The sequence below is a fragment of the Xiphophorus hellerii genome, chromosome 4, assembly GCF_003331165.1.
Source record: "Xiphophorus hellerii strain 12219 chromosome 4, Xiphophorus_hellerii-4.1, whole genome shotgun sequence".
NCBI classification, from domain to species: Eukaryota; Metazoa; Chordata; class Actinopteri; order Cyprinodontiformes; family Poeciliidae; genus Xiphophorus; species Xiphophorus hellerii.
In genome coordinates, this window is record NC_045675.1 from 19,942,580 (window position 1) to 19,967,243 (window position 24,664).

At 36.4% G+C, this 24,664-nt stretch overlaps 1 protein-coding gene across 2 annotated transcripts in view; it reads right to left on the bottom strand.

The window, feature by feature from the left end:
* Nucleotides 1-24,664, bottom strand: part of mettl15 (methyltransferase 15, mitochondrial 12S rRNA N4-cytidine) — a 65,157-nt gene that overhangs the window by 30,165 nt on the left and 10,328 nt on the right. For both annotated transcript variants that reach the window (XM_032561100.1, XM_032561099.1), the window contains exon 3: nucleotides 3,724-3,860. In XM_032561100.1, the coding sequence (XP_032416991.1) occupies nucleotides 3,724-3,860 (137 nt within the window). The remainder of the gene's footprint in view (nucleotides 1-3,723; nucleotides 3,861-24,664) is intronic.

Here is a 24,664-nt window from a genome sequence, read left to right on the forward strand (position 1 = left end):
ACTGCAGATGAACATACAAGCGACTTCTCTGACCAGTTCTGAATTAGGTAGTGATCAACACAATGATTAAAAGGAAAATGTTTAGGTGTGGGGGGACGACTGGATAATCTAACAGATGCATTTCTTTCCATGAGTCACTGAGTTCCACACAAGGACAATATATAGATTTCATTATGGGCTGAAAATGAATCACCTTACACTGATGACAGATTCATTATAAATGTGGATGTGCTAAAGTCCTTGGATAACAAACCAATTTCTATGTCTTTCCAGGTCAGCAGTCTCTAATTATATTTGCTAGTACATCACAGATGTTGAATATGGAAGAACCACAGCGTTATTTCTGTTGGACCTCAACGCAGCATTTGGCACTGTTGACCATGACATATTATTGAAGTGAATATAGAGTACTTCACTGGTTCAAATCTTATATACATAGGGGCGTCTTTGTGCCAATTGGTAAGTTCAGAGCAGACACATGTGGTGCATCCACATGTGATCAATCCTGCAGCCACTACTATTTCATAGCTACATGCTCCTACTAGCTCAGATTACAACAAGTAAAAATATTAGTTAACATAATGAACCAGATGATACACACTTCTGCAATGCTTTGTCACCAAGTGACTCCAAACCCACCCAGGCACTGAACAGTTGCTCAAAGCAAAATGAACCGTACCTTTCTCCAGCTGAACAGAAACCAAACTGAAGTTATTATCTTTGGATCTACAGAGGAACGGTGTAGAATCAGCAGCTTTAGCTTTTACAGCTAGAAACAAGTGACCAGGCCTGAAATCTAGGTGGTGATGGACTTAGACCTGAACCTTCAGAGTCACATAAAGACAGTTACAAAGTCGGCCTTTTATCGCCTGAAGAACGTTTCTAGGATTAAAGGACTAATGTCCCAGCAAGATCAAGAGAAACTCACCCATGTGTTTATCTCTAGTAAAATTGATTGCTGCCACAGTGTTCTCACAGGTCAAAAATTAGACAGCAACAGGTGATTTTATTGCTTGCCTTCTACTAAAACGAGGAAAACAAAGCACATCTCCCCAGCTCAGAAGGTGAGCTACTGGTTTCCTGTAGCTCAGAGAATAGGCTTTAAAAATACTCCCATGAGCTTAGAAATCACTGAATGACTTAGCACCAAAATACATGAAAATTGTGTTTCAGACCACTCAGATCTTCTGGTTCCAGTCTACTCTGCTTCCCCAGAGTCAGAACCAAACATGGATAAGTAGCATTCAACTTTTATGCTCCACTAAGCTGGAGCAAACTTCCAGAAAACTTCAAAACAGCCAAAAAATTTAGTTATTTTAACTTAAAACCACCTGTTTAGAGTTGAATTTAAAAAAAAGAAAAACTGAAACATTGATTAATATATATGATGATGATTCTTGATGATTATCATTACTTATTTTATAACTGATTACTGTATTATATTTTTATTATGAAAAGCACTTTCATCTATAAAGAAACTTGACTTTATTTAATATTCAGATAAATACAGACACAGTGATGGATACATACATTTTAGCTTGTTTTTTAAAAGGAGCTTTAAGTATTCAACCTCAGTTAACAACAGCAAAAGTAATCTCAAACTAGAACTGAGCAAATGATTGAAAAAATTTAAATAATTAGCCTCAAGCACTTTGTGTGCAGTTTGGCCATAGAATAAGATTTCCCTTTGTGACATAATCTTCATGGGAGCCAGGGTTTATTAAAACACTACATCTCAAAAAAACATTGTAAAAAAAAAAAAGAGCCATTATGTTGATTCAATAGTCACACACATTGTTTTTCTCCAAATATCGACTTTGAAAATCCTGGTCTTTATTGTCAAGGTATTTCTCTGCGGCTTCTTTATGTTTTCCATGATTAGGAAAGTCGTTTTTATGGGCTGCATTTATTTTTGTGTCCAGAATAACCATTCTCCAGCAAGAAAAACATTAGAAGCCACTAAAATAATAATAAAAAAAATTCTGGATGGCGCACAAAACACTGGATGCAGATCTGATAGAGAGCTATTAGCACATTATTTTCTAAAGTTGTATTAAATATCAAACTTCTGATGAGGATATGCAGTTCACAGTAAAGCAAAATCACAAAGTTTTATATCCAAGGCAGAGTGAACAATCTTTGAAGTTAAAATTGGGAGAGGATGGAGAGTAAAAGGCAGGAATTTTTCAATATTTCACTGAAAGAGTGATAAACTTTTTAAACTCCATATCTAAATCATTCAGTGAGTCAAATGTTTCTAAAAGCCACAAGAATATTTTTTTCTGTTTTATACAAAACGTTAATCCCTTACACAAGAATAGTGCATCTTTTAAAACACCTTAAGTAAAACGTACTAAGAGAACAAACAATAGAAATGATAGTAAACTACTACAATTTATTTTTGATGCATTAAAGAATCCAGTTCCAATGATGACTGATGGACACAGTAAATAATTAATCAGTGTGTGCGGCAATATGTATAATTGAAAATTCAATGTTTGTCAATTCAATAATGACTAGGGCCGTTTCAGACATGTATTGTGGGCGCAACAACTGCAGAGCTTCAAGCGCAGTGAAGTCATAGCAACCAGAAGAATGATGCGGAGAACAGCAAGGCTCAAAATGCAGGAGGCAAATCCCATTAAATACATGGCTGAATATTACTTAGGAGGCAAAACTGCCTTCACAACCTTGTACTTTTTAGGTGTTTGGACTTGAAATTACCTTCCTTGAGTGGTATGACTGGATTCATCCAGGACCAGCATTCAACAGTTTGCATTAAGGGTTTACTTTCTGCAAAATGCAGAAGTACAGAGGAGGGAGAAAATCCTCTAACTATTGTGTGGATGGACCGCGTAGGCAGATAGGGCCTTTTACTCAGGCTCCCAATAATATTGGTTAATTGCTAGATTTCTCTAGCCTCTCTCAACTTGCATCACGAGTAGGCGTGGAGGAGTTTACAGCGGGGATATATTGCTGCTGACTGAATACAGAGTTCTCATTCTCTCTCTCTCTTAATTGTCATTCCCCTGCTCATAGGCACATTTCTCCAGCAGATTCCCTTGAGAGAGGTTTCCCCAGAATCTACGTAAAAGGATTCCTTCCCACGCCATGGTCTTAGGAACATCTCATTTTCATCCACCCGCGCCTCGCTCATGCACACACACACTCCCTCTCACCCTGCCACTGTGTCCTCGTGTCTCCCTCCTCGCTCACGCTTATGTTTTCTGTCTTTTTTCTTCCTCTCCCTTCACTTCTCAACACCCATCGCACCCCCCTTCCTCTTCCCCATACCTTATAGATCCTCCGTGGGAGGCAGCATCTCCCTCACACAACAAGCGTGGGCCCTCCTCTGACAAATGACATGCCGGGCCCACCAGCTTTGCGTGGGGGGAGAAAAGCTTTAAGTTAAGAAGGAACGATGGATTTGATTGGATGCTGCAACTCAGGGGCTGTATCTTGGCAAGCTGTATTGGATTGGTCTCAGCGAAGAAGTGAGAAATGGACAGAAAGCTGCAATGCTGCTGTTTATCAAGCCAACAGTATGTTTTAAGGAGAAATAAATTACCATAAAACCTAACACTTCTGAAAACTGTCAAGCTTTCAACTGTGACAATAAAAACTGGTGGTAAATTTTAGACTTGTGACACTTAAACATTGTCTGGAAGGTGTGTGATTTTAAGTTTCAACTTGAGTCCAGGTACAGTCAAGCAAATCACTTACGAGTGCTCTTTGGCTAGCTGCTGGGCCAGAGAAATAGCTGTGGGGTCCCGGTCTAAGGCCAAGACAGTGACTTCAGGAACCGTGTTCAGTATTGCTTTGGTATGACCACCACCTCCAAATGTCATGTCCAGGACCACCTACATGCGAGAAAGAGAGAAAACAACACATTCTTCTTACAACAGGGCTCCTTATACACGATTCATCATCGTCATCACGATGGTAGTTTATCACTTAAGTGTTTCTTTGTCAGTAGTTCACTGTCAAGACATTTTATTCTGTTTCATCTCAAGCAACGTAATTTCTATATTAGGACATAACTGAGTTTGAACAGACATTCACAAATTAAACTATCAAAGTCTATTTTAGTGTGCAAATGAAAATATGTAAAGCTCATATTTCAAATTAAGGTTGAAATATATTCCTTAAATTCACCCACAGTTAGAGGTTTTAACAACACGCTTGAATGAGTTGTTTTTGTGTCTATATTTAGTCTTACCCTTTACATTTTGTAAAATTTTTGACAAGTATAAAAATGACTGTGGTAACAAACATGACAGGGCCAGTGATTGTTTAATCATTCTTGAAATTGGTTATAATCTCTAGCAAGTTCTGGGAAATGTCGGAGATGACGGCATGGTTTTCCAACTGATATGCAGGCTGAGTTAGCCGTTAGTCTTCTTAAGAAACCTAATGACCCACAACAAACCTAATGACCCACAACAAAATTACTTTGGTTCTAAATGTAAAAAAAAAAAAAATGCCCTATGGCAGGGGTCTTCAAATCCAGGCCTCAAGGGCCGATGTCTTGCAGCTTTTAGGTGCGTCCCCAGTCTAGCACACTTGAATCAAATGTCTGAATTACCTCCTCAATGTAAAGTCAAGTCCTGCTGATGACCTCATTATTTGACTCAAGTGTGTAGAGGCAGAAACACATCTAAAAGTTGCAGGACACTGACCATGGATTTGAAGATTCCTGCCCTATGGAGTCAGCTGGAACTGGACACATTCATAAGACTCAAGCAGACAATTAAATCTTTGGACACATTAAACAAACACTGGCCTTGTCATCCATATGTAAATGGTATTGGCACACTTAATCATCTAACTATAACAAATGTAAATTACCCAAAAGTAGTGATGTGCATTTCAAAAATGGATCTGACTTGAATTCGCAAGTCAATTTTCAAAGATCCCCATCGTATAACCCACTAGTCCACTCAAAATCACTCTCCCTGATGGAACAGAAGCTATGACTACGCAAGGGTACTCTTTGCATGTAATAGGCTATAATACTGTACTTTATAGGAATTAATATCACATTTTTCTTGCGAATAATATTGTGGGACATTTCACTGTTTATGTCCACACCTGATCTGGATGCTGCAAATGCTAAATCTCAAGAAGAATGGTGCAAAAATCATCATGACTTGCAGAAATCATCAGAAAGCAGTGTGGAAACTATTCCAATCAATACATGGCAAGTCAGGCTGGAAGCTAAGGCCCTGTAGAATGACTTGTTGGCAAAGTCAGTATCACATTTCCGCTGGCATGTTGTAGCGTCCAAATGTTACAGCCAGCAGCTGGCTGGACAACAAAGTTCATGTAAATTGGATGAAAGTAAATGCAGACTAATCCTGAAAGATGATATGTTAGAAGCTGCCAAGACTAGGGTAGAGGTTCACCATTTAAAAGAACAGCTACCCTAAAGATTCGGTCAGAAAGACAATAAAACAGGTTAAATGCATTGATGTGGCATAATGGCCTAGTTAAATTCCAGACCTGCAATAAAAATAAAAATTTGTGTCATGATTTGAAAATTTGAATATACCTGTGTGGTATTTGGTGCCAAGCTATGACATAATCCCAATAAAAGACATGTTTTAACAAAGTTTGCTGGTTGTAAGCATCATTTTGCTTACAAAATGATGATAACAGGTCACAAGCTGGACTCGAACACACGATTCAGGTGTCCAAAGCTGGTTGTAAGGGATTCAAGGGATTCAATCCCTTGAATCCCTTGAATCAAGGGATTCAAGGGATTAATCCCTTGAATCCCTAATTCAAGGGATTAGGGTACTTTTGCAAGGCTCCCTTCTCATCTGTGTCTTTCAGGGTGGTTTGTAAAAGTAATTTTAACCTACGATCCTCAGCTAACATGTCAAATTAGAACACACAAGAAACTATAAGTAGCAATCACCAAAAAGACAGAAAACAATGTCTACGAAAGATTGGTAACAGAGATTCCAGACATATATATATATATATATATATGCTGATGGAATAATTGAAAGCCCTTTAGGGTTCTTGTATTACAGTCCCACTTCCAATGAAGTTGGAACATTGTGTAAAACATAAATAAAACCATAAAAGTATCATTTGCAAATCCTTTTTGAAGTACATTCAACTGAATTCACTACAAAGATATGTAATTTTAAAATTTTGTTTTGCAAATATTTACTCGTTTGGGATTTGATGCCTGCAACACATTCCAAAAAAGTTGGGACTGCACTTGTCATGGAAATGTTTTTTTGTGTGTGTTTTTTTTCCCATGACTGATATGTCACACCAATAAAATGTGCAGATATCTAAGAGCCAATCAGTAGTCAGCTTTGGTATTGTCTTGTCCAGTTTTGCTTCCGCCCTGCTACCTGTGCTGGTTCAGTGGTGACTGGGGGTCTATTGGGTGGCCTACTGCTCTCTGTGTGGTACTGAAGTTAGGGGCTGTTATTCAATATAACCAAACCAAAACGACAACAAAAAAAATCTGTTATGCTAATGCACATCATCTTACTGCCAAAACATCTAACCCTTTCACCTTACAGCTTTCTAAATGACGGAACTACTCATAAGTTGATCCCGTAGGAGTCTTTCACTTTTCTACCAGCCTTTAATTGACCAGACTAACCAGCAAAGTAACCAATGAAAATACAAGTAGATAAGACAGAAAGTTGTCCCATAGATAAGCAAATGTGAAAACTATATAGATTACATAAATATCACATAGATCCTAGTGGGTTACCCTCACCATTAATGCAAACTGAGATTTTATGGTCTGTATAATTTGAGCTGCTTGGTATTTCATGTAAAAAAAAAAAGTAAATCAAAACAACTTATTGTCATCTGCCTTGAAATAAACTATTTATCTTGGGCGTATTAATAAAAAATAACAAAGTGTGTGAATAATTAAAATAAATGTAAAGTCCCAATGAGCTTTTAAGTAAGATTAAAAAACCATAATTGTGAAAACTAAGGTTTTTACTTTTATGGTAAGGATTTGAATCTGTACTGCTAAATGTTTTACAGTATCCTTTACAAGAAGACAAAGTATTGGAAATCTAATTCTTTTATTTTCTACATTTTACTGAAGTCTTTGCATTTTTCCCCAACAGAACTCAACTACTTTAGACAAAGGTTTCACATAATCCCATAACCTACCCACAGTTAAAGTATAAGTGTTACAAATATTACTTTATTAATCTTGTCTCTAGGTGAGAGAGAGCAGTAAAATGTGCAATAACTGTCAACCGTTATGCAGCATATTTGATGCTAGCTAGTTTCTTAAATCTCCTCTTTGGGTAACACAACTGAAAGCAGATTTCAGAAATTATTTATTAAATGAAAGAAAATCACTACCTGATCAGTCTGAGATAGAAAAGAAATGATCACATTTAAGTTTTTTCTTCTTCTTCTTCACATGTCCCCTCTGGTAGTTCTTAGATTTTGATAAAATGTTAGGAAATAGATGTAAAATGAGACTAAAGGAAATGCCACCTTTTCTCCACAAAAAAACATTAAACATGTCGATCGATAGTGACGTGGAAGGTAGGGTGTGTGCGTGCATGTGTGAGGGAAGAAGTGATCAATGGCGGTTCCCTCTCCTTTCCAGCGCGCAGCAGCAGATGGGGAGGGGGTGTGGGCTAGTGGGATGAGTCACACGCATAATGAACTTGCCTGTTGTGCTATTCAATAAAAAAAAGGGAAAAGTGAAACAGAAACACATACAGCAAAGTAGGCTGTTTCTATAATAATTGTTGATACAGGTAAACCAGGAGGCAAACTGGCTGTCTTCTAGAGTGAACTGAATCTACCAAGATGATCCTTTGTCACACTGTATGAAAACTGTGAGCTAAAAGCTACGCAAGAGTTTTTATGTCAATTATGCAAATGATATGGAAATGCTCCATAGTTTTTTTAGAAGTGGTTGCTGGTTGTTATCAGCTGGATAGATTAAAAATAAAACTACACATTTTTACTAGGTTCAAAATTAAATCTCAACTCAAATACCAAAGCATAAAAATTTAAATCTCCATGTTTAGGTCATTAGGAAAAAAAGGTTAGTTCCCTTTGTGGAAAACAAGGCTCCTTGAAAAGAAAAGATGTTGTAGAGAAAAAAATATCTTCAGGTATATATCTCTTCTTGCCAGATTGACAAAACAACTCATTGAAAAGATTTGGTGATAACAGGTTTGGCATTTGCAAATATGACTGACACCAAACTTGGATATGAGTCATTCACATTGATATTTCATGCAGAACGTTGTCTGCGAGGCCCTCACCTAGAATGTGCCTATGCAGAGAAAGCAGTAAGCTTCCACGGTACAATATGGGTGATTTTGGATGCTCAAATGCACTGATGAAAGAAGAAAATTATTTTAAAACAGGTATATGCTCCTTTCTGTATTTTGTGGTCTTTGAGAGGTGTGCAATATCTGCCTTTCCCAGCAGAGGGAACAGAAGAGTTAGGAGTAGTCCCTGTTGCGCAGTCCAGCAGTGAGGCTGCAAAGTGCTATTATCCAGGACACATAAGCAGTTATCACTCAGCATTATTAATGGGGGATTTCTTTCATAAACAAAAACAAAACTACATTAACGACTCATTTGACCTGGTCTATACATGCTTTACTTTTGAGCTTTTGAGAAAAAAAAAAAAAACAGTCACGTTTTTACATAAACAAAACACAGCATGTGCAAGAGTATATTATGTCAAGACCATGTGGCAAACAAGACTCTCATCTCGAGCTTACTTGTGGTTGAATTCATTAGGAAAAGGGGAGCAGGAACCTGAGAGAAGCCTGAGTACTCACCTAAATCCTACTTGTGACTCCCCAGCCCAGGTCAGTTACAGTGGGGGATCTAAAATGTCATTGAGGGGAGTTTTTACAGATCTTGTTACACCAACACACAGACCATTAGGGAGACAGATACACAGGTACAGGATCGCTTTTCTTGTCGCGTCCGTTGCCATGGTAAGACTGGAGGTAACCGGTTGCATTTCTTTCTCTGTCACACAAAGTTCATGGCAAGTTACAAGTTTGCAGAAATTTGGAAGGGAGGGGGTGCAGTAAAAAAATACTGTAGATGAGGACAGAGCTTCAGGTTTGCATTAAAGACAGTGGTTTTAGGTTTACTGATTGCTAAGAGAGAGCATTGCATTTCACATAAATCTAACTCAAAACTGCTGCTCTGCATAGCCGACATTAATATTATCTTAAAATGTGTTGTTAGTGCCTCAATCTCTCGCTTGTTTCCTCATTTGGAAATCTGTTTTACTTTAAAACGGGCAAGTAAAGTTTCTCTGTCTCATTTAAATGAGTCTAATAGCTCTGCACACGGGCATAGCAGGTAGGAGGCGGACGTGCACAAAACAGATGGCCAGTGAGAGCAGACAAACTCAAACGGCATGAAAGCTTCCCACAATTATCCTGTCAAGAGATTATGTTGATGGTGATCAGTCATGTCTGAGACTCATGCAGCCTTCTGCCTCATCTACCTAAATTAATTACAACACATACATTCAATACCACATGTACCAGTAAGTAAGTAAGTAAGACAGAGTAGGTCAATGAGGGATAAAGAAGCATGAAATACTGTAAAAACTCTTTGCCACAGGGCTCCTTCCAAATGCCTCCCTCTATGATGAACTAATCTCTCTTTTGTTGAAGGAATGCTACAGAGTTACAACAAATACTTTCATTCCTCATCCTTTCAGTGTTGTTTGCACTCTCCTGGCAAGAGTTTAAACAAATGTAGTCAAAGAGGTATTTCAACTGGTCAAGACAAGACTCGTCTGCTAGTGTAAAAACAGGCTCAGTTCATTTAACAAAAAAAACAAACAAAAAAAACCCAATTACTCATCTGAAGTTTGTAGGTCATTTCCAAAACTGGGAATGAATAAATTTAACCTGACATGCAGACAGTGTTTTCCCGGTACATTAGAGGAAACTTTTTATTTTAGGTGTTCCCTGGTGTTAGGCTAAGAATTCAAAACAGAGACAGAAATAAGTTTGGGAATTTGATCAAGGAAAAAGTGACCGTGTAGTTACACAAGTGTCTTGGAGTACATACAAGATTGTCAAGACATGACGGTATTCCAAAAGAATGGGTTTAAGAATTACACATGTGCGATCATATAAATTAACTCTGATTGGGAAGCCTGCCGTCCTGTAGGTAGAAAGGCTGTAAAATTGTGAAATAAAAAACCTATGCGTGTAACATTTTTATTTGTCAGTAAGAACAGATAACATATTTCTAGTCAAAAGTTTACACAAACTCATTAATGTAGAGCATTTTCTGTTTTATTATAACTTTTCTTTCTTCCCTTAGTCCTCGTGATTGCTTACAGCTGTTAGTTTTTCTTTGTTTGACAGAAGGCCTTGGATTGATCAGCACTTAACTATGGGAAAGTACAAGGATCTAGGTGAAGATGTAAAAGAGAGGATTGTAGATTTGGAAAAGAAAAGGTTTTCATTTACAAATAAATATTGATTCCGAGTTTTTCGGTTCAAAGTCATTTACTTGAATGTGTCACTTATTTGCCAAGATCTGGAAAACAACTTAAATTGTCACCATCAGATGAAAAGAAATTGATTAAGATCTTCAGAATCTATCCAGGAACCACTAAGACTCAAGTTTACAATGGACAGGAAACTGCAGAAACACCAGTATCACCACACAACATGTCACAACAAGTTTAAAGTTGGAGTGGTCAGAGAGGGCACATGATCTAAAATTGGCATATTCAATCTTAATTTAAATTTGCTGTTGCTCACATGAACAGACTAAATGCAACAATAAGACTGAGCTATTTTGCCAAAAAGTTGAGATGATTGTTTAGTGGAAAAAGGTTGAGGCTTCCAAACCCAAGATCACTGAACTGCTTGTCATGCATAAAGATTAATTTCCCTACAAGTTGTACTCAGAGATGACAAAAGGTGAGTGCAATAATGGCAAAATAGGGTTACTTCTAATTTCTTCAACTTCACTTCAAATTAGTTTTGAAATATATAGCTGAACACATTTGAGCGCTCCGATAAGACAATTATTGTAAATACACCTCAAAACTGGTATCAGATTAGTCAGGCTAACATTAAGTTGTGAAACGACTTTCCCAAAATTTTAACCCCAACCGTATTAAAAAGTTATGCAGTTTTCTTAAAAGTTAAGTCAAAAACAAAGTAGTTTACATGAATTCTGCAAATTCCGTTTTGTATATAGTATTTGAGACTATATGACCTTGTATGAATTGGAGAAAACCATAATCTATTCCAAATAGTGCAGACTAGAGGTAAAGTAGGGAGCTACTTTACCTCCCTACTTGATGGTAATCAGACATTACCATCATAAACAAACACAGGTGTATGTTTTATGATGGTAATGTCTGATTCCAACCTGGGAGCTCACAGTACACCTGTGAGTCAATCATTTTGGACCACAGTTAAATGTCACAGACGATAATGAAGAAATAATTGCCATGAAATTTGGTGTCCTCAATGGACAGGAGTTTTAATCTGATGAAGGTTATTATTGAAAATCCAGGTTAAGACACACTTCATTAGGTACTGATGTTAGGAGAATAAAATAATTTACAGACATGCAAATGCTGTTTAAAATATGAACGGAACAATCAGCATGATGTAGTGAGGGAATTGGAGGATATGTTTAAATATCTTTCTCAGAAGGTTCACACATAAACGACATAACCAATAAAAACGCTGCTTTAAAAACCAAACTAGAGTGAAGCATATTAATATTGGTCAATTTCAGTGTTTTTCCAAATAAAAGTATAAAATACAGGGAATTTTGGAGTCTGATTATTTAATGCTCTTAACTTTTAATCTTAATTTCTTTAGAATGGTTTTTAAGTTGTTTCCCTATACATGTTAAAACTAGCGGCATTATACATTGGCTGCAACACTGAGTTCCAGCCTGGGGTCTTTCTGAGTGGACTTTGCATGTTCTCCCTGTGCATGTGTGGGTTCTCTCTGGGTACTCCAGCTTCCTCCCACAGTCCAAAAAAATTACTTAGGTTAATTGGTCTCTTTAAATTCTCCTTGGGTTTGCTTGCTTGTTTGTCCTGTTATGGATCTGTTAAGTCTCCCGTTTCGGCAGAGAAACTACCATATTCTACCCCGGCATGCTCCCGTGTTGGTACTGTCCTGTATATTTCTAGTAGTAGAGTAATGCAACACCCCTCGCCCCTCTCCAACTTAGACAGTATTCAGACTTCAGCACGGCTTTTGAAACTAAAAAGCTTTCATGAAATGTGGTTAATTACATTTCATTCATAATAAACTGGGCCAATTATTAAATTTTTTATAGGCTCATGTTAGTTTAGAAACTTAACTATTTAAATAAAATAAAAGCAAAAACAAAAAGTCTGTAAGTGGGCAAGAACTTTTTCGCAGCAATGTAAGTATGCAATACCAAAAACAAAAAGGTAATATTTTGAAGAAAGTAGTGTTGAGAGAAATGAGACCAACTGCACATTTTGAATGTGCAGTTGGTCTCATTTTTTCTCATTTTTCTAAGAACATTCCTAGTTTGGCTTGTCTGGAAGATGACATCAGTTACTGGCTGACACATCTGTGTAGCTTTCACGGTAGCAGGAGACTGAGGACAAACTCAAAAAACTATCTGAAGAATTTCAGGAGGCTGGCGAGCAACTTTGTTATGGTGTCTCCCCAAACCTTATATAGCAACTTTTAGGCACAATCTAGACTGTTATAAAACACATAGGAAAGGTTAAGCATATTTATGTTCCCTCTTATGTCACTTTGCTTTACAGATCCTAAGGATTTATTAGGGTTCACAAAGCCATGAAGTAACAGCAGCAAATTAATGGGATTTGTGGAAAACTAACCAAATCAGTCAAATCTGTAATGTGCAAGTACAATCTTACACTGCATAACGTTAAAAAGAAAAACAAATAATAAACGTTTAAAAACTACAACATTGGGAATCAGAAGACTAGAAATGAAGGCATTACTGTTGCTGAAAGGTTTGTCCTTCTCTCCTTATTTGGTTTTGTTTTTAACTTAAAACACATCTAACAGTATTACCACAAGATTGAGAGAGAGAACAGAGATTGAACCTAGAGGCCTGATGAGGAAAGAGAAAAACACTAGGCTCGAAATGCAGAAGAGGAATCACCCTTCGTGAGGACAGTGAAGGCCTCCAGGACAACAAGACCTTTTAATTTCCACGTTTTAAAGTCAACTTAAGCAAAAACAGTTTAGACAAGTTGAAACAAATCAACGTTTACGTTTAGTTGGAATTTTACTGTCACAAATCAAGGTTTGTTTGGGTCTAAAAACCTGAAAGAGAACTAAATCCAAGAGGGGAAACATGATGGGAGTAATAAAATGAAAGTAGGAAATTACTAAATTACAGCTAGGAAATATAACTTTTATGGACATGGATAGATACAAAGGCACCTTTCACAGCTGATTGTAAAAGTAATGTGTACTTTTACAATGAGTAGCGAAACTAATGTTTAAATTAGTTTTCCTTCTGATTTCATTTTCTCCTCTTCTTGAAGATTCTTGAAGTCCAAAGCAAACTATTCATGAGAATCAAAATGTTTTTCAGTGATAGTTTCAGTTCAAATAGAGGATATTTTTTAACAATTTGTTTACAACTATGTCCTGCTGAACGCTGTCCAGGGTGCTGATCCTGGGACCATTGGAGATGCGGGACGTTAAGACAGGCCCTTGAATTCATTCGACAGCAAAATATACTTAAAAACAATTTACCTGAAATAGAGAATGTACAATGCTGTGAAAGTGTTTGTTCCCTTACAGATTTCTTCTGTTTTTGTTTTTTTCATTTTGAATATTTTTTGACAGTATTAACCTTTAATATGACAGGGAAACGGGTTGAGACAAAAGGGAAAGACATGTAATAAATGCCCCAGGACTTAGAAACAAACCTAGGACAACTGTATTGAGGATTGCCTCTGCATATAGTAAGCTTTCTCAACCATCCGAACCACGAAACACCCGTTTTTTGTCAGATCATCAAATGTTAGTATTAGATTAAAAACATAATCTGAGTAAATACAAATAGCATTTTTCAAATTATGTGTTCCTTTTTATGATTTTTTTGTCTTTAGAGAGGTTTCATTTAAATCTCTTGGTCAGGTAATAGTAATGCCTGAAGTTGGCTTGTGAAATTGAGCTTAACGTTTTAAAAATATTTTTGTTAATTACAGTTCATTCATGATATAACAATGAAGATAGCTTTGTTTTTGCTTTCTTTCCTTAATGAATCACATCCTCATTTGAAAACATTTGACACCTTTTAGGTTATCTTTACTAGATATTAATGTTGCTTGGTACTTAATGTTTAAATGAACATTTAAATGTTAAAAAAGCAAAAATAGAAGGACACTGTTTCACAGCATTGTACAATTGTAAAATATTGTCTGTAACCTCAACCACATAAGTGCTAATTATTTTCTAAAAACAACATTTGCATAAATTATGTAACTCTGCTTAATAATAAGCTAGAGTGTATGATACATCTATTACTCAAAGTGTTGGTTATTTAGCAGTACAATCAGATGCCAGTCTAGAATATGAATTATGCAACATTACATCACTAATTAGGCTCATTGTCATAATGACAAATCATTTCCTGTTTTGAAAGTTGTGTTTTTTTGTATCATTGTAAAGACAATGCATTGTTTTAAAGCCTGATTTTCACTAATCAATTACTTAGGGTGTGATTAAAAAAACTAATACCATCTCTCCATTTATTTCAGACCATATACTAATATATTTCTCCTCCTCTTTCATATATTTTCCTCATTCATGTACCCATCTTTTTGTACCAGGATTATCAGATATTTTCTCAAAGCGCTGTTTCAGTTCTGTTAATACAGTTACCTTTCTTATTAAAAAGTAGCCTCAAAAATGTTTCTATAACAAGGAAACCCCCAGTCTCATTCCTCCTCCACACGGAAAAGGTTCATAAAGCCCATGTCAAGTGTCCACCCACTTCAAAGAGTCCAAAGACACCTCTTACACCGCACTGATGCTGAGGAGTTCCCCGGAGAGACAAGGATAAAAGATATGTCTATGATTTCACACACTATGAGCATTTAAGTTAATATTGACTGTATGCGGGCATTTCAAAGTAACAATAAGTCACCTTGTGTTTTACAGACTGCATTTGCTTTAAAGATCAAATGAGACCAATTATAATTATAAAAACCCACAAACATAAGCTCACTGTAAAAAAAAAAAACTAGATAGAAGTCTCCCATTTTGGATTTACTTTGTTACACTTGCACACCAGTGATTGGTATGTAAATACTTTGACATGCAAGAAGCAGGCACATCTAGAACAGACACCAGAGGGCATCAGTGGTGGCATCACGAGTGGCGTTTATTTAGCAGTGTCCGGAGAGTCCGACAGTCAACAGAAAGGTGAAGGTCACAAGTCACACAGGATGACTTGTTGACACGAGACAGACTTAACAGTCTTAACAGCACTTGATAGAGATCGATAAATATCAGCTGGAAGTTTGAATGAGGTCAAATGGTCATATGTGTCGCATTGTTTTGATGCAGTTTTGTACCAGTTAACCGTTATTATGACCTCATTCTAGGTTCGGCTCAATTTTTAAACTAGATTCCTTTTCATAGCTTGGCAGTTAAGTATTTCAAATTAAGTTCAAAGTTGCAATATTGACTTATTCGCTTTGAATCACAAATATGTTGGAGTATAAGAAAATATATGAGGAAATCATTCCAGCTTTAGTATCTCCATGTTTCCAGAGAAAAATTATTTAAATGGGGAAAACAGCAAGCATACAACAGGAGAAGTCCTAAGAACAGAACACCTTGTGAATTTGTTTCAGCAAATCTAAGGAAGACTCATTTTCAGCATGATCCACTGAACGACCTCTCACCTTTCAGGAGGCAGTGAACTGTAAAACTAGCATACATATCCGTAGAGCCATAGAGAAGGTGAACCATTCTCTACAGCAGATGAATTCAGTGGTTCCACCTGGAAATATCATAACCTTTATTGCAATACTTGTTAAAAGTAATTCCTGTCTTGGGTCTTTCTATTTTTTTAGGAAAACATTACCCTGTCCATATTTCAAAACCTAACGTAGCCTCACATTGTTTTGTGCTTAATCAAAACCATTATTTCTTAATCATAAACATTAATCTTCCTGCAAGTGATCAAATGTTAGTACTTCTGTCAAAAGTCAATTCATCACTGATCGCAAATTGTTTATGGTTGGTCAAAAATACTCTTATCAATAATCTGAATTAACCATTTTATAAATCGACAGCTTTATTGTTGAATTAATACTTTTTTTTTTTAACATCCAGCCATGTCTGCAGTAGTTTTAATGTGGAGATACCATGAACTGACAGGCTCCATAACTTACTTCCTGAGATCTAGATGTAACCTTTGACCCTAAAGAGCTCAACTTTGAATACAATTAAAGTAAATTAAAGAATTCAATTACGGTCTCCCACTTCTCCTATACCCTGCTGTATTTTAATAAAATAAGCATTGCTTTTGTTTTACCTCTTATTCTCATGATTTGAGCTGTCGTTCTGTTTATCTGCTGTGTGGCCAAGCTTTTAACAATTAGTCATTGTCAAAACAACCAGAACAAAAGTAGAAACTCCAAAGGGTCGTAGGAGACTCTAGTGAGAGAGTACAGATGACGAATTTACGTCAGACACTTTCTGCAGTTGAGAGGAGAGGAGAGCAGAGGAGACTGGGTGGAATAAATTAGCCCTAAGGTACAACTTCAGGTCACCCCTTTGGTCATTAATTGGAGGAACCTGATGATACAGAGTTCAGTGGCATGCCCCATCTGCAGGTTTTTTCCTGAGGATGAGGCAACATCCTGGTAAAGTCTTTCTACAAGACAATGCATACACAGTTGAATTGGTGTCCCTGTATGATATTAAGGTCTTTGTGTGGTCAGTCAAGTACTTCAACCAAAAAAGATAAATGAGAATAGCTCAAACATTAAATCCATCCCAGTGCCAATCTGATAGATTTCAAGAGTAAGCTACAACAGATATGGATTAACTTATGGCAGAGATCAGTTAAATCAGCTTTATGACTTTGTAACCAGGTCTGAGAGGGGTGACATAGACTGAATTGGAACCAGCGTTGTGCTGGTAGTGCCGACTGCATATCTTTGTTCTCATAGCATACTTACACAAATAGTGGCACAACCTTCCAACAAGTTCCATTTATTTTATTTCCACCAGTCTGGGTGCTTATTTTTTCATGGCAATGAGTGATTTTAATTTTTATAAATAATGTAAAACATATATGAACTAAACTAAAATAAAAAATATACATCTCAATATACATAAGACATAAACTGTGCCTGGATCTTTCATTCGAAGGTTTAGTCTGAGCAGGAAGAGGATTCTTGTCTGCAGTCTGGTGTAGTCATATCTTCAAAGAACAATTTGTGTGACAGAGTGATATAGGCAGCATTTTTATTTACCTAGCATATCCTAAATGTTTGCAAATTAAAGCATTGTTGGGATCTGACTTGGAGGCAATGAATGACAGCTGTGAAAAAAAAAAAGATTGGACAATAAAAAAAAAAATGAAAAGGGAGGGACCTGTACTGCGTGCATGAGTCATCACTCTCAACCTCCATCCCCCAGTCAAACTGTTTTTTTTTTCCTTGCAGGTTAGAGAGCTACAGAGCTGCATGTTTTTTTATGGAAAGAATCCTTTATGCAGATAACTGGAGACAGAACTTATTAGGCAAAAGATTTAGAGCTGCATCAAGAATCAAATCAAGCCACTAAAATATAATTTTACATGCAGAAAAGAAATCTACCTTCTTATTGTTTTACTCTGAAATCTGCTGTATTTGGGTGCGGTTGCATGTTTATATTCATTTTCACCACATTTATATATTGACACTTCTGTTTTAAGTTAAAAGAAAATGAAACATCTACAATTGCCTTCGAATAAACATAATACATTTCTATGCAAAATTGTTGATTAAAAAAAAATCTAGTCTATGATACTATATAGACTGCTGGCAAACATGCTTGCCATTGAAAAGCATATCCTAAAAATTTATATAAAAAGATCCAAAGTCCTTGATTGTGTAAAATCAAAAATGTCATTAATAAACTGCTTGGTTTTCATTTTTCATTTGACATTTTCTTGAAAACACACACACACACAAATAACTATTTTATTCATTTACTTCCAAGCCAAAGAGTTGTTTCGCTCAAGATAACTCTGACTTTCTAACATTTGATTGCAAAACATAAACATGTCAGTGCAATTTCAGATTTTCTGGTGTAAAAAACTGGTGGACATTAAAATATTTTTAACTATTTGGGATTTTAATATGGTACTCATTGTTCTGCAAATAATGACAAGGAAAATGGTTCTGATCTGAAGTTTTTTTAAGTAATAGTATTAAGACTCTGTTGTAGCAGCCGGCTCTTGTGCTTCTTTCAATAACTCTTGTGAGACTTCACTGCCTTAACTGGGGTCGACTTGTGTTTAATTGAATTTATTAAACATAATTACGATTTTGCACTTGTCTGTAAAATGTCTAGCAGCTTGTGTGTGTCCTGAGAAAAGGGAAAAAACTAATGATTCAGTTGAGAGTACTACCTGCAGATCTGAGCGATGACATTGTGTGAAAGCACAGATTTGGACAATATGACATTGTATTTGCAGAGAAGAGTCTATCTTGAATAATTAGAGGTGAATGACTTTAATCTGCTAGACGAACAATGAATAGGTCTGATGTGATCATAGCTTTCTCCCCCATATTCAATAGGAGTATGCAGCATTTTCAGTTAATTCATTTTGATGCATTGTATAGACCTGATCACACATAGGATTGAGGTTAACAGATGTAGGATTTGGAAAAATGATAAAATTTCAATATTTGGTACTTCTTATGTTTTGATCTCCTAAAGTGTGGATATTTTGTTGAGGAATGTATGAATGTCCCAACTGGTTAAAAATCACAACTTATTGCAGCATAAACATCTATTACAAACCATTACAGGTAGATTTAATTCAGGTGTGTTGGACCAGAAAAGACTTCTAAGACAGGACACTGTCCCTTGAGGACTGGAGTTGTAGACTTCTGCTTTATACGTTGACTGCTAAAAGTCGCCACCTGAACCAAGTAGATAGATATGAACCTCTTACTGGATAATTGCTGAATGGGCAATTATCTTTCGGTTGGCAATAGGTTAGGGAGATAAAGTGAGTGTCTCATCCTACCCAGTTTCTACTATACAAACTCCTGTGGGCACTGCTATGGCATGTTAAAAGTAGAATTTAACATAAATATGTATTATATGTATATATTATAACATATAATAATATGCAATAATATGTCATTTTAAAACCTGGTGAAAATATTTTTGTAATTTTCTTTGGTTTGCAAAATTCTAAAACTGAACCCAATTTTTGTCCGCCAATACTGTACCTATGATTAGTAATTTTGTAAGATTTAGGAATAAACACAAAATAATTTTTATGTTTGAACATATTTAAATAAGTCATCTCAGTGCCACTTCGGAGCAATAAAGCAGGCAAACCCAAGCGTAAAGGCAAATCCAAACTTGGAAGTTTACAAGTTTGGTTTTGCATACTTGTCAGTACAGAGGATGTTGCACTGATCAGTCTTCAAGTAGCAGCTTAGTCAGATCTAATCTTTTTAGCTGCAAGTATATTAAATATTGTTTCACAAGCATTTAGGGAAGTTATTGATTACTTGGACAGCTGTATCTCTGTGTCCTGAGACTCACTGCTTGTGTTCACAACGTTCAGCACAAGGCATCTTCAAAACAAAAACAAACCAAGTTTGTTCCACTATTAGGACAAGATGAGCTCTGCATCCAGCATATCCTATCCTCTTTCTTGTAGCTTTCAAACTTGTAATCTATTGATTTCCCATAACCTATGCAGATGGGTGATCAAGCACCACCCTGAAAGCAATGGTTATTCTTTTCATTGTGCATCCAGTTTGCCTAAAACTGTTTTTCTATGACTGTAACACAAATCTACGGACATTTGATTAAATAGAAATCCTGACAGGAGAGATAGGAGACACTGATCTACATAAATATAAAAATTATTGAGAGAAAAGACAATCTCTGGTTTCAGCTATAGAAGTAAAGTGCTATATATAGCAATTTCCTCCTTTCCCTTTTTTGCTGCCTTCTGCGTCACAATACCTATATAAAAACTGGCAGAACTAACACTTCTATCTTTTCAACAAAAGACCATTTAAACTGGAAAATAAAGGTTTTTGTTTTGTGCAATAGCTTTATTTTAAAGAAATATAAGGCATCATGTAGGACACCAACTTCCATTATTAAATAAAAGTTTTAACTAATGATATGAAAGAATCCATCTTTGTTTCACCAAAAAACATGAAATAAGGTCACAATTACGCCCTGGATCTATTCAAAATGATTTTGTGCTTCATTGGTGCATGCACTGAAGAAATTCTCTTAAGTGTAACACTACTGTCAATACAGTGGGACAAAGAAACAATGCAAACTACATAAAGCCCAAGAAAATATACAAGTAAAAGTGAAAAGAGGGGGTGGAACCCTTTAACTATATTCACAAAATGTAAAGAAGCAACAGAAAAGATGGCTTTCTCTCCTGAAGGTGAATTTCATGGCTCTAAAGGAAGACAAAAGATGAACAGGGCCAAGTCCATTAGGGCGCGCAAAGAGGAAACAAACTAGAAGGCTTGATAATTGTAAAAAGAAATGTAGAGGCATTTAAGATGAAGCTTCCAGTAGTTCGAAGACTGGGTTGACAGTGTATGAAATGAAAGGAACTAGGCAATGGGGTGAGGTTGTGAAAGTAGCTTGAGGGAGGCGATGGACTTGAAGGAAAGCTTTGGAGGAAAGCTTCACAGTGTCTTAAAAACTCATTTTTGGTGTACTCAGCCCAACCTCTTTTTTACCAATCCTACTTCTGTTTTCTGTATTGTAGGTTGATCATATTGGGGTAACCAGAGATTATATCAATACCTCTATATTGTTAATGCGAAGGATTAGCATTTGGAGTATCTAAATGATACTCTAATCATTTAGAGTATTTTTGCATGTTCTTATACATGCAAAAATACATTTGCATGTTTTTGCAAATACATGCAAATACATTGAATGCAAATACAATTTCCAAATGTATTTGTTGGAAAAATAAATTAAGTCCTAACCTGAAATATGTAATTGATGGCACACACAAAAACACTGTTTTCAAGATATTACGATAAAGTAACAGTATTATTAAGGTTGCTAGCGATTGCATACAATGCTTTCAGAATTCAGAAGATCAGGGTGTTTTAGGTATGTTTTGCTCTTGGCCCAGGTCTGTAAAGTCATTAGCTTCAATATGCCAAAAATTATTTTAAATGATCAACTAAAAATCGTTATTAGTATAACAGCAATCTACTCCTAAAGAGCTTTGACTCTTTCCGGTTGGAAGGCCTCCTTGTCATCACCCTAATTTTTAGCTGCCTCCACAGATTCTTTATCTGATTTAAAGTGGGACTCCAGCATACTCCAAAACATCGTTACAACCGGTTAGAAAAAGCATTTAGGTAAAATTTGAAGATTATTTAGCCTAGGATTTATGTTTAAGTGAAGGTACTTTCACAAGGATGTTGATGCCACAACGTGAATGAAATAGCTTTAATTTTCAAATTTATTTGCTCAGCACTTGCTACCGTTTTCCTTTTCTACAAGACACCTTGCTGCAGAGACAATGTTCCCCAAAGCAACAAGTGGTAGCAAAAGAAGAATCTAGATGAAGTATATAGTGTACAAACTTAGCAGAAGTTACTATCAACAGGCATCATTTTTAAGTGAGTTTGACATTTATGAAAAGTTTGTAGTTATTCCTTCTGTAGTTTTATTCAGCCATGGACAGATTTACAGACATCTATGCAAAATGCCTAGGATTCACCAAACTGCATAAGGACTGCCTATTTAGTACAGTTAAGAAATTATATCATAGCTTCTTTTAAAAAACTTAAACTGTCAATTTAGCCTGTACAGGAAGGTGTGTACATATCTATAATATGCCTAAATTTTAAGAGTGACTTTTTAATAAGAAGCCATGCTAGTTTTGTGCGTGCCGTTCTTTTAGGGTACACCAAAGTTTATACTAAAGGTTGGATCCCAAGCATAACTGTTCTTTAAATGTTGTTTTTGTCAACAAGGATATAGTTAGACAGAAGAATTTGGGTCTTTAGCTTTCCTTAAAAAATTAATGTTCCACATTATCTGCTCATAAAACATTGAACAGACATTCCAGTGATTAACTCTAATCAAGGACATTCTAGGTGGTCTGTAGAAGTCGGCATTATAAATGAACACTGAGAAATGACTAAAGAAACCTGTGGCACTGGCTTAGGTCAGCTCGGTCATGTAACGTCAAGCTGACATGGTCCTTCCTGCCAAATTACCTAAGAAAAAGAGTGGGCAAGTAATGGGAATGCTCTAGCTTAGAACAACAGAACCTTATCTAAATGTCAAAGGAGTACATATAATGTTGGCTGCACATGATGTACTACAACTAAACTGAAAAGGTGCAACAGCTCATGTTAGATGAAGGAACAGCTCACAAGCAAAACTAGTGGAAAAGGTTTGTGAAAAACTATTTTAAATAAGCTTAAACTGGACTTTACTGCAGGACCGCGGCAGACAATTATGTTAAAAGGGATTTTACAACTGGTAAGTTGATGCCAATCATCTTCCTCTTTGTTTTAACTATTAGGTGTCAGGGTGAGTGTAGAATTACCTAATTTACTTTACAGCATTTCTTGAGTCTATTTGTCCAGATGATTATTCCATATGTGAACAAAAAATTTAAAAAATTTATTTGAAGAAAAGAAATCTTTGGAAATTGAGATTTACTGTAAAAAAAAAAATATATTTATACCTCAGCCAAGAAAGGAAAATTATCTATTATGAATAATACATGTTTTTTTATCATCCTGAACATATTTAAACAAAAGACTGCTGATAATGTAGTTGGCCCTTTTTCTTACACAGATTCATGCACGCACACACACACGCCCGCACATGCACACACACTGAATAAAGATGTGTTGCAAGAATGAGTCATCTCCATCCAGCTGTCCACAGGGCATCCATCTGATAAGCATACCCACACTCTCACATCAGGAAAAAATGTAAACATTGCAATAAAACCTGCTGTAATAAAATCAATTCTGCATTAAATATGGATTCCAATGTTATACTATTCAAATACTTGGCATTCAAGCTATATGCAAATACAGTTCTCTGGGCTTAATGTTGTAGAAGCACAGTCTTCCCCCCAATCTGTCCAAATCAATGTAGTTGTCTTACAAATTCTAGATGTAGATTATTTTCTCTCACACATCCATTGATCTTGCTTACCACTCTTTCTTCCCTAAGAAAATCCTTTCAGAAGGTTTACTTGTAAGAGATTTTTATTTTATTTTTTTTATTTTGGTAGAACAACATAAAGAAAAAAAAACATATAGGTAACCTATTCTCACTGGCCACTTTATTAGCTACACCATGATAGTTCCAACTTACATCCTCTTTCATCGTCATAATACTGTCATTTTCTGGTGGCATAGATTCAGCAACTGGCCTAAAACATTTATCAGAAATGTCGTTCCATATTAACATGATAGCATGACCTATTCAACAACATTCCAAACTTTTTATACTGCAGGAGAACCCAGTTCTGTCCTTCTGAGTTCCTATCCTGCAACTTTTAGATACAACTTTGTTCCAACACACCAAACATGGACTCCTTCATCAGAGTATCATTCCATATCACAGAAGCCTGGCATAAACCCACTCGGTTGAATTAGGTGTGTTGGAAGGAGATGCAAAAAAAAGTTGCTGGACAGTAGATCTCGAGGACTAGACGTAGGTATTCCTACTCTTCTGGATAGAGATATGATAGAGAAATCAAGAGTCCTTTTCAGATCAAACTTCTGCAAGAAAATTCGCCCACGCGATTGCCGCACACTAGAAAGTTATTTTGTAAGCATAGGGTCTGGTTGTCGGCAAAAATATACAAGTTCACTTTGACCGTCCCATTTGACCAATAACCATGCCATGCTCACATCGATCAAAATGAAATGAAGTCATTGTGATTGGCTCAGTGGCCAATCAAGTCAGCAGGCAATTGAATGGGTGTAGGCTGTCGGTGGTTGTATATTTTGGGAAGAATTTACTTGAGTTGAGTGCTGACAGGTATCATTTGTTTAAAAGGCGCAAAGAAAATTATTTATTTATTTATTTATGTTGTTGGTCATCTGAACTTACAGCTAAAGTTTGTAAGACTGGAGCCCAAACAAGTCTAGCAGACAGTGTGGTGAAGTGCCCTCAAAGAGGCTGTCTGCTCAGCTAGGCTGAACGGTTTGGCGCTCTGTAGGCTGAGGCATCCCATTTGGCTAATGAAGTCCCAGACTGTCTTCACACCACACCCCCACCCACTGCTCCACTATGAAATGTTCTACTCATGAAAGTAATGAGCCAGGGAGGGAGAAAGACTCTTCTGGCCACTGATAACCTCAGACTAAACTTGCAACCTTACGAGACAAGGGCCTAATATCTGGCCGTCAATCAGCCCCAGCATCCCCGGCTGGAGT